This window comes from Oncorhynchus kisutch, linkage group LG12, assembly GCF_002021735.2.
Source record: "Oncorhynchus kisutch isolate 150728-3 linkage group LG12, Okis_V2, whole genome shotgun sequence".
Classification (NCBI taxonomy): Eukaryota; Metazoa; Chordata; class Actinopteri; order Salmoniformes; family Salmonidae; genus Oncorhynchus; species Oncorhynchus kisutch.
Genome location: NC_034185.2, coordinates 20,809,009 through 20,819,945, shown reverse-complemented (window position 1 = coordinate 20,819,945; position 10,937 = coordinate 20,809,009). Strand labels below are relative to the sequence as shown.

Sequence of the window (10,937 nt, the reverse complement as noted above, 5' to 3'; positions counted from 1 at the left end):
TCCAATTATGTGTCACTTTTCATAACAGACAAGATATACAGTATGACAAAGAACCATTATCTGGACCACATTTTAAGTCTTATGAGAGATTATTTATAGAATCCATGTTGTTTTTATGTTGTACTTGGGGGGGGGGGGGGGCGCTATCACAAGGGATGATGATGATGATGGTGGTGGTGGTGGTGGTGGTGGGAACAACTCAACGAACCAGCACATCAGCACATCCGGGAAACTTGTCTCTGTCAGACATCACAGGAATATTCAAGCTACAGTTGGGACTAACACGGAGTAGCATTAAAGTGAATTACTTTCAAACGTCTAAATCAGTAGATGTACTCATAGTTGATCGCACTTTCTAGTTGATTTGAAATCTGGAAAGTTGATTAGGAGAATAACACTGCTGCCGGTAAGTTCATTGACAACAACCTGCTAGTTATAGCTAACTTGGATGGCTAGTGGTTGTTTTGCGACGCCGACGGCCGAAGACAACCCGCAGTAGCCGGGCCTTGTTATATCTGTGGTCGGGCTTTGCTGTCTGGTTTAGCCAACGTTAGCTGGCTGGCTGGCTAGCTATTTAACTTAAATTGAGTCAGGTGCTAGTTACTTTTTAGCGTTAACTAGATAAAACATTGAATTGTATTCTTCGGTTACTTTTTTATTTGTAAATTAGCTGTCTGTCTACTTACATAACATTCTACAGTCAGTAACGTTTATTAGGTACAGGTTTAACCATCTTTGGTTGCTAACGTTAACTATTGTAAGCTAGCTAAGTTAGCCACCAACACCATTCGTTAGTTCCATTAATAAGGTTGTAATTTAAAGCTACAAAAGTAAACTATTACACTTATCTTCCATAATGAATTGTCTGAATATATTAATTGACCATCTGTAGGGTCATTTCACTGCTTCAGTATCTACTGAGAGGTTGCATTCATTACTATTAGCTAGCTGCACCATGTTTATTGTTTGTCATCCCCAGGTACTCAGCAGGATGCAGATGTAAAGTAATTCGTCTTGAACCATCTCTTGGCCCCAGATAACCTCGCAGTGACACTGCTGTGTGCTTCTATCCTGTTCTTTCCTTTGGCTGCCAACCTACATGTTCTTACATGAAGAGAGGGGAGAAACCCGAAGGATATCGACAGATGCGACCCAAGACTTTCCCCGCCAGCAACTACAGTGGCAACAGCCACCAGATGCTGCAGGAAATTCGGGAGAGTCTCCGTAACCTTTCCCGGCCTTCTGACCTCCCTAAGGTAGACATGGGGGGCGCTGGAAAGGTGATGCCTGAAGATCCCAGGCAGCAAGGGCGCTGCAGCAACCCCAAAAACCCCTACTACAAGGCCTTGCAGGAGATTCGCAAGTCCCTGATGCCTTTTGCCAATGAGCCCAGCTCTTCTGGACGGACTGCAGAGGTTAACAAACAGATGCTGCTGGAGCTGCTGTCTGCTGGCTTTGAGGAGGTAAGGAGGAAGAATGTAAAAGTGGAAACAGTACTTCAGCTAGGTAGCACGTTAGTACTGTGTAGTAAATTAAGTTATTTTAATTTTAATGAATATAACAAAAATAATTCAGATGTTTAAAATCAGTCAAGCAACGTCCATACTGACAGTTGTGGAATAATCTGAATACCAGTGTTTCCCCTATATTCGTTCAAACGAACTACAAAAATCTCTGAAACTGGAAACACTTATCTCCCTCACTAGCTTTAAGCACCAACTGTCAGAGCAGCTCACAGATTACTGCACCTGTACATAGCCCACCTATAATTTAGCCCAAACAACTACCTCTTTCCCAACTGTATTTAATTTTAATTTATTTATTTATTTTGCTCCTTTGCACCCCATTATCTATATCTATCCTACCGTGCCTTTCTAAGGTCTTCGAAAGCCAAGTCAACAAACAGATTACCGACCATTTCGAATCTCACCATACCTTCTCTGCTATGCAATCTGGTTTCAGAGCTGGTCATGGGTGCACCTCAGCCACGCTCAAGGTCCTAAACGATATCTTAACCGCCATCGATAAGAAACATTACTGTGCAGCCGTATTCATTGATCTGGCCAAGGCTTTCGACTCTATCAATCACCATATCCTCATCGGCAGACTCGACAGCCTTGGTTTCTCAAATGATTGCCTCGCCTGGTTCACCAACTACTTCTCTGATAGAGTTCAGTGTGTCAAGTCGGAGGGTCTGCTGTCCGGACCTCTGGCAGTCTCTATGGGGGTGCCACAGGGTTCAATTCTTGGACCGACTCTCTTCTCTGTATACATCAATGAGGTCGCTCTTGCTGCTGGTGAGTCCCTGATCCACCTCTACGCAGACGACACCATTCTGTATACTTCCGGCCCTTCTTTGGACACTGTGTTAACAACCCTCCAGGCAAGCTTCAATGCCATACAACTCTCCTTCCGTGGCCTCCAATTGCTCTTAAATACAAGTAAAACTAAATGCATGCTCTTCAACCGATCGCTACCTGCACCTACCCGCCTGTCCAACATCACTACTCTGGACGGCTCTGACTTAGAATACGTGGACAACTACAAATACTTAGGTGTCTGGTTAGACTGTAAACTCTCCTTCCAGACCCATATCAAACATCTCCAATCCAAAGTTAAATCTAGAATTGGCTTCCTATTTCGCAACAAAGCATCCTTCACTCATGCTGCCAAACATACCCTTGTAAAACTGACCATCCTACCAATCCTCGACTTTGGCGATGTCATTTACAAAATAGCCTCCAATACCCTACTCAACAAATTGGATGCAGTCTATCACAGTGCAATCCGTTTTATCACCAAAGCCCCATATACTACCCACCATTGCGACCTGTACGCTCTCGTTGGCTGGCCCTCGCTTCATACTCGTCGCCAAACCCACTGGCTCCATGTCATCTACAAGACCCTGCTAGGTAAAGTCCCCCCTTATCTCAGCTCGCTGGTCACCATAGCATCTCCCACCTGTAGCACACGCTCCAGCAGGTATATCTCTCTAGTCACCCCCAAGACCAATTCTTTCTTTGGCCGCCTCTCCTTCCAGTTCTCTGCTGCCAATGACTGGAACGAACTACAAAAATCTCTGAAACTGGAAACACTTATCTCCCTCACTAGCTTTAAGCACCAACTGTCAGAGCAGCTCACAGATTACTGCACCTGTACATAGCCCACCTAAAATTTAGCCCAAACAACTACCTCTTTCCCAACTGTATTTAATTTTTATTTATTTATTTATTTTGCTCCTTTGCACCCCATTATTTTTTTATTTCTACTTTGCACATTCTTCCATTGCAAAACTACCATTCCAGTATTTTACTTGCTATATTGTATTTACTTTGCCATCATGGCCTTTTTTTGCCTTTACCTCCCTTCTCACCTCATTTGCTCACATTGTATATAGACTTGTTTATACTGCATTATTGACTGTATGTTTGTTTTTACTCCATGTGTAACTCTGTGTCGTTTTATCTGTCGAACTGCTTTGCTTTATCTTGGCCAGGTCGCAATTGTAAATGAGAACTTGTTCTCAACTTGCCTACCTGGTTAAATAAAGGTAAAATAAATAAATAAATAAAATAAAAAAATGTATTTCTACTTTGCACATTCTTCCATTGCAAAACTACCATTCCAGTATTTTACTTGCTATATTGTATTTACTTTGCCATCATGGCCTTTTTTGCCTTTACCTCCCTTCTCACCTCATTTGCTCACATTGTATATAGACTTGTTTATACTGCATTATTGACTGATTGTTTGTTTTTACTCCATGTGTAACTCTGTGTCGTTTTATCTGTCGAACTGCTTTGCTTTATCTTGGCCAGGTCGCAATTGTAAATGAGAACTTGTTCTCAACTTGCCTACCTGGTTAAATAAAGGTAAAATAAAAATAAAAAATCGTTGCCACCATTATAACAAATGATTATATTTTAGAATATTTTTTATTCGGATGGTGCAACACTTTCAGTGTAAACTTAAAGACTAAAACTAGATATAAAGTATGCAGAAAAGATAATGGCGATATATGTATATATATAAAAAAATAAAGAGAATCTTTGAGAACTGACATTCACCAAAATAAAAACTAGACAGTCAGGGAGAATGTAAAATCCCAAAAATGTCTTGGCATGGAGCCCCCATTGATTTTATGTTTGAGTCACTCAGATAGCATAAGAACACAGCATAAGCCATGGCAAAATATGTAGAATTTCATGAAATTAGCTTTAAAAGGAAGGAACTCAAAAATGTTTGTCCGGGGTTCATGCTATTGTCCATTACCACAACCCCCCCCCCCCCCCCCCCCCCCCCACACACACACACACACACACTATGCTAACTTTGCCACCGCTGCAAAAAAACAACTTAGCGGAAACGCTTTATACCATGAACAACTGAATTGTTCAAGCTATTGCACAAAATGAGTTATTGCAGAATGTTTTCCCTTTGTTGGTGGATGACAGGTGACTGATGTGAAATATGAAAGCTATGCAATGTGGAATGACCAGCTTTAGCTGCCTGCTCAGGGTGTCATGATTGTCTGTGACTTTTAGTCACTTTAACTCTACCTACATGTACATATTACCTCGACTAACCTGTGCCCCCGCACATTGACTCTGTACCAGTACCCCCTGTATATAGCCTCGTTTGTTGTTTTACTGCTGCTGTTGAATTATTTGTTACTTTTATTTTCTATTTTTTACTTAACATGTTTTTTTGTTTTTCTTAAAGCATTGTTGTAAGTAAGAATTTCACTGTAAGGTCTACCTACACCTATTGTATTCGGCGCATGTGACAAATACATTTGATATTCAACCCTGAGGCAGAGATCAATGAAACCAAGTATGTCAAAAAGCTACTGATATGTCTGGTTCTTAAACATTTTTATATATATATATATTCCATTGTATTTGAGAGTTGTGGGTAAGTCGTTTCTGTAAACTTGATATGTTTGTCTAATAGCGCCTCGAGAACCCTTTTATTTCAGGTATTAATAGCTAGTATATGTATTGTGTGCAGGAAATGGTGATCCGTGCTCTGAAGCAGACCAACAGTCGCAGTGTGGAGGCAGCCATAGAGTACATTAGTAAGATGAGCTACCAGGATCCTGTGAGGGAGCAGATGGTGGCTGCCGCCGCCCGCCCTGTCAATGCAGGCATGAAAGCCCCCGGTAGGTGTCTGTCCTCTGGGACCAAACCACTCCTTTACCCATCGTTGTTCACGGAAACCTGGCTACCAATGTTCCAGGATCTAGGACTTGGCTATACTATTTGTCTCTGGAGATACAATCAATTGTCAATGAGGAAACAATATTCTGTTGTACAACTCTGGTTTGGGGGAAGGGCGTGTGTTTCAAATGAGAATGTTGTACAAGGCACTGGTTTGCTTTCTTTCATATTTCAGTAATGTCTATCGCAAACATAATTATTCATTTTTATATGCTGCCATGATCTGTAGTTTTTCTTCCCATCATTGCAGGCTCATCTCACATTCAGCAGCCTGTGCTGAGGAGGCAGAGCTGGAAGGGTTCCAAGGAGTCTCTGGTTCAGAGACATGGCCCCATGATGGTGGAGGGGATGATTTACCATTCAGACAGCCCTGGACCCCAGGGTGACCTGGCAGGACGAGGCCCACCCCCAGCCTTCCCACAGGGTCACCCTGGCAACAACCAACGGGTCAACCCTCCCCTACCCCCTCAGGTGCGCAGTGTCACCCCTCCCCCAAACAGAGGTGCAACCCCGCCCCCACCTTCCTGGGACAATAACCTCTCCACTAAGCGCTTCTCTGGCAACATGGATTACCTCGTGCCCCGCATCTCTCCTGTTCCCCAAGGGGCCTGGCCTGAAGGCTACTCAGCCCCCCAGAACCAGAGGGGCATCAGCCCAGTGCCCATGGGCCGTCAGCCCATCATCATGCAGAGCTCTGGGGGTAACAAGTTCAGCTTCCCCTCCAGCTGGTCTCAGAACGGCTCCACTCAGCCAGACTACATGGGTCACCAGAGTGGTGGCAGCAGACAACCCCCTCCCCCTTACCCAGTGAATCAGAGTAACAGACAAAGCCCAACCGCTCAACAGATGCAGGCCGGAGGACCTGCCTCCTCCCCATCCTACATCAATGGGGGTAACCTCCCCCAGTCCATGATGGTGCCTAACCGGAACAGTCACAATCTTGACATGTACAACATGGGCGTGCCTCAGTCCTGGTCCCAAGCCCCCCCTGGCCAGCCTCAGTCCTCCCCAGGTAGTAGTAACCAGGACGTGTCCCCGTCATGGCAGCAGCACACCATCCCTGTCCGATCTAGCTCCTTCAACAGCCACCAGATGAGCAACAGGCAGGGCCACCCGGCCAGCTCCCAGCCCTCTGCCACCACAGTGACAGCCATCACCCAGGCCCCCATCCTGCAGCCTGTGAAGAGCATGCGTGTGCAGAAGCCTGAGCTACACACTGCCGTGGCCCCCGCACACCCACCCTGGATGCATCAGCCCCCTGCACCTCCCACTACCTTCCAGGAGCCGCTACCACCCATGCCCCAGGTACCCATGGCAGTAGCAGAGGTGCCCAGTTACCAGGGTCCTCCACCCCCATACCCCAAACACCTCCTCCAGCAACCTGTTGCACACTGCCTTGCCTATGACCCAGGGCCCAAGCCCAGTTCTGGGAGAGAGGAGGCTGCAGAGGAGGAGGATTGTAGCAGCACTGCTAGTGACAGGCCAGAAGGCCCAGACTTTGCTGCTGTGGGAACAGAGAAGGATAATAAACAGATCACCACATCTCCAGTGCCTGTACGCCGGAACAAGAAAGACGAGGAACGACGAGGAGACCCCAGAGTGCCTCTCTACTCTCCCCAGGCCTTCAAGTTCTTCATGGAGCAGCACGTTGAGAACATCCTGAAGAACCACCAGATGAGGATCCATAGGAAGAAACAGCTGGAGAGTGAGATGCAGAGGGTGAGAGTACACAGTCACTGCTTATAATGTCCCTGTGAGTTAAATTTGGTCTAAACAATGGTATAATCTAAATACATTTGGTCTATTCAATTCGGAGGAATACAGGATATTTATTTATTAGCTGAAAGGCCTACATTTTCACTGTAATGGATTTGACATGTCCAATCACAGTCAACCTTAAGATTCTGGCACCCTCTTCAAATATGGTGTCATGCAGTCCTGGCTTTCAATCTTCCTGACTCTTTACTATTTATTTCCTGTTTTATATTTTCATTCTTTTGAATGTTATATTCTTCCCTTCTGCTTAGCTGTCTCTCTTTCTCTCCTTTCCTCTCCCTGCTGTCACTAACAGCTGATGTAGAAGGTAAAGGTATCTCCTATCAATGCTGTGTCCTGTATAGTCCACACAGATCAGTGACCAAGTAAGCAGCTGTTGAAAGATGCGCCACTTTAATTGAACAGCATGATGCCCTCTGCTGACTGACCGCATCACACCAACTCCTTAGGGAGATGCATGCCTTCCCATCTACTTTCCATGTTTAGTGCTCTGTCCAGCTTAAATTATGCTTGCCAAGACAACCAGCCTTATTGAGAACGTCTGCTGTATCTCTTTGGTTGTTTTTTTTATCTCTTACCTTTCTAATGTGTTTTTAATGCTTACTATTTTGTGTTCCTTGACCTGGGCCAGCATTATGCCAGGTTAAATCCATTGCTTTGCTAATACATCTGTGGTTGTCTTATTTTGTGTCTAATTCATGTTCTGTGGTTCTCTTAAGGGCCTGAATGTAAATTGTCATATTTTGCAATTTAGGTCAAGTTGTCAGGGGATGCCCAGGAGCAGATGCGCATGATGCTGTCTCAGAAAGAGTCCAACTACATCCGACTGAAGCGGGCCAAGATGGACAAGTCCATGTTTAAGAGGATCAAGACCCTGGGCATCGGCGCCTTTGGAGAGGTGTGTCTAGCCCGGAAGGAGGACACTGGAGCCCTGTACGCCATGAAGACGCTGCGCAAGAAGGACGTTCTCCTCAGGAACCAGGTGGCCCACGTCAAGGCAGAGCGAGACATCCTGGCTGAGGCTGATAATGAGTGGGTGGTGCGACTCTACTACTCCTTCCAGGACAAGGACAACCTGTACTTTGTGATGGACTACATCCCCGGAGGAGACATGATGAGTCTGCTGATCCGCCTGGGCCTCTTCAAAGAGGAGTTGGCTCAGTTCTACATCGCTGAGCTCACTTGCGCCGTGGAGAGCGTGCACAGGATGGGCTTCATCCACCGTGACATCAAGCCAGACAACATCCTCATAGACCGGGACGGACACATCAAGCTCACCGACTTTGGCCTCTGCACCGGCTTCCGCTGGACACATGACTCGAAGTACTACCAGAGTGGTTAGTATGATCCATGTTTTATGATTCTTGTTGCTTCTTCAATCCAAGAGGATGTTTTGGTCTTTAGGGTAACACTGTTCTCCCCCTTTTCATTGTCAGTAAAGCCAGGCAAATCTTTGTGTCGTGTCTCTCTGCAGGAGACCATGTTCGGCAGGACAGCATGGACTTCAGTAAGGAATGGGAGCAGGACCCATCTAACTGTCGATGTGCAGACCGGCTCAAGCCCCTGGAGAGGAGGAAGGCAAGGCAACACCAACGCTGCCTGGCTCACTCCCTGGTGGGGACACCTAACTACATCGCTCCAGAGGTGCTGCTAAGGACGGGTAAGCCTGTGAAAGGGAAAATTTGAATCCGCTCTGAAGTTGAAAATATTATCGGTGATGTTTGAATGACCAGTGCAGGAGTGGAATTTTGAAAGGTTATTATTTGTCTCTTGTGCATCATGTTATTGTGTCTAACATGTGACTGTGTTACCTCACTGTTCAAGGATACACCCAACTGTGTGATTGGTGGAGTGTTGGTGTCATTCTGTATGAAATGGTGGTTGGGCAACCTCCTTTCTTAGCAACTACACCCCTGGAAACCCAGCTCAAGGTAAATCAACCAGTTAAAAACTGAGCAGATCTCATGTTGGCCTGGTTTGTTAAGTGCTGTTGTTCTCCGCTCTATGTTTAAAGCTCTGGTTCGTTATTCTACCCAGGTGATAAACTGGCAGACCACCCTGCACATCCCCCCTCAAGCAAAGCTGAGCCCAGAGGCATCAGACCTTATCATTAAACTATGCCGTGGCCCAGAGGACCGCCTTGGCAAGAACGGTGCCGACGAGATCAAGGTGCAGCCCTTCTTTAAGACCATCGACTTCTCCAACGACCTGCGGCAAATGCAACCGGCCCCCTACATCCCCACCATCGCTCACTGCACAGACACCTCCAACTTTGACCCGGTGGATCCAGACAAGCTGTGGAGCAGCAACAACGAAGGTGAGGGCAACCACAACGACACCCTCAATGGGTGGTTCAGGAACGGCAAGCACCCCGAGCACGCCTTCTACGAGTTCACTTTCCGACGCTTCTTCGATGACAATGGCCACCCCTACAGCTGTCCCAAGCCCATTGGCATAGAGTATGAGGAGGGTTTTGATGGGGACGAGGCAGACTCTGAGCCCCTGACACAGGAAGAGGGAGACCAGGAAGAGAGCAGCAGGGCACAGGGCCGTGATTTGGTCTATGTGTAGTATCGTTTAAGAACATGTTTGTTCTGCTGGACTGTTTCAACATAATAGGTCTGGGAAACGGGTTTCTGGTTTGTCAGAGAGCGAGTCAGGATGTGTGTGTGTATTCAGTGGCATATTCTGTGGGGCAGAACAATTGTGAACAGATATAATTGTACCATTCAAGCAAATACACGGTGCATAAAACTACAGTATAGTCCCTCTACACTACAGTCTACAAGAGGAGTGTTTAGTCTTTTCACACTACAAGTGTATTCATGGGGTTGTACATGGTAAGGTTCATATGTGTTGACTCTGTTCAGACTTAAATTAATTGAAAGAAAATATCAGGGTTTTCTTTGAAAGAATTAAAAACCCTGTTTTAAGCCTTAATTTATTCAAGATATTATAAACTATTATAAACTGGTGATGCTAGTTGATATAAGTATGAGAATTTTGGGGGGGAACTTGTTTTTATTGGAAATGTTCCTAATTTATATTTTAAGGTCTTGCAATGGGGATATACTGATTTGCAGGGATAAGTAACTCTTGAATTATTAATTCCTGTGCCTTTGATCTTCTGCTCTTTCACCAAATACTGTATATGGGACTGCCATTTCAAACTAGACTAGCTTGAGTTGATTGAACTCAGATTGTGTGTATTTTTTGAATTTATACATCAAATGTATTTATAAATGTATAAATATTTTCTCTATTCTTTTGGTTAGTTGATATTCATTAGGGCAGGCCCTCTTCATTATTCCCCTCTAAAATCTCTTTCCTCTGTAATTTTTGTAATTCCACAGTGTTTATTTGGTTTAATGTGGCCTTTCAGCACCAAGGAAAATCTGAAAGGTACCTATTGTAATAATACAAACAAACAAAAAAACAGTTGGAGCGGACAGGGTCTGTTATGCTATGTACAGTAAATGTTATTCTCTTTCATCACTTCTTTCATTCAGTCTCTCAACCAAAGCACTAGGCTACACTGTGTATGAGCTCACTGACATGGCTGACCTGTTAATGATGGACTGACGCTGTTGTAATGGGAAACTGGATTATGAACAGGCACTCTTTAGTAGCTCATGGTGGATGGATGGGTCTCCACTCCATCCCATCATTTAGCCTGTTATGTGTTTTGGAAAGCTATGAATGTAATTATGGAATAGGAACACTGACATTGCTGCACTGGTTTTAATTACATAATTCGATTTTAGTGTAAATGTATTTTGTGGAGGTTGGGTGTAGGGAACGGGAGTGATTAATAAACAATGTAAAGCACTTCCACGAATTCCATTTTATTGTCACATTCACACCTGACACCACTGGAACTATCCAATATACAGGCTGGCTCTACTAGCTATACAAATCAACAATGCCAGTATCTTCACCCAA

General features: G+C 44.9%; 1 protein-coding gene across 2 annotated transcripts; it reads left to right on the top strand.

The window, feature by feature from the left end:
* The first annotated feature begins 126 nt into the window (after nucleotides 1-126).
* LOC109900684 (serine/threonine-protein kinase LATS1) lies at nucleotides 127-10,829 on the top strand. Of its 2 annotated transcripts, XR_004211898.1 has the most exons (9): nucleotides 185-406; nucleotides 980-1,463; nucleotides 5,011-5,161; nucleotides 5,470-6,938; nucleotides 7,291-7,360; nucleotides 7,750-8,332; nucleotides 8,470-8,655; nucleotides 8,820-8,926; nucleotides 9,033-10,829. XR_004211898.1 is itself a non-coding variant. In XM_020496428.2 (8 exons), the coding sequence occupies exons 2-8, from the start codon at nucleotides 1,110-1,112 to the stop codon at nucleotides 9,564-9,566; spliced, it is 3,384 nt and encodes a 1,127-aa protein (XP_020352017.1). In that variant the 5' UTR covers nucleotides 127-406; nucleotides 980-1,109; the 3' UTR covers nucleotides 9,567-10,829. The 2 variants fall into 2 exon arrangements, 1 of the variants encoding a protein (XP_020352017.1); XM_020496428.2 differs by lacking the exon at nucleotides 7,291-7,360 and having other exon boundaries at nucleotides 127-406.
* The last annotated feature ends 108 nt before the right edge of the window (nucleotides 10,830-10,937 follow it).

What these genes read in the sequence shown, in the direction of transcription:
- LOC109900684 (XM_020496428.2), top strand. Translation starts at nt 1,110, where the DNA reads ATGAAGAGAGGGGAGAAACCCGAAGGATATCGACAGATGCGACCCAAG. An exon ending in AGAGGTGCTGCTAAGGACGG is followed by an intron (nt 8,656 to 8,819) that starts GTAAGCCTGTGA and finishes TCACTGTTCAAG; the next exon opens with GATACACCCAACTGTGTGAT. An exon ending in CCCTGGAAACCCAGCTCAAG is followed by an intron (nt 8,927 to 9,032) that starts GTAAATCAACCA and finishes TATTCTACCCAG; the next exon opens with GTGATAAACTGGCAGACCAC.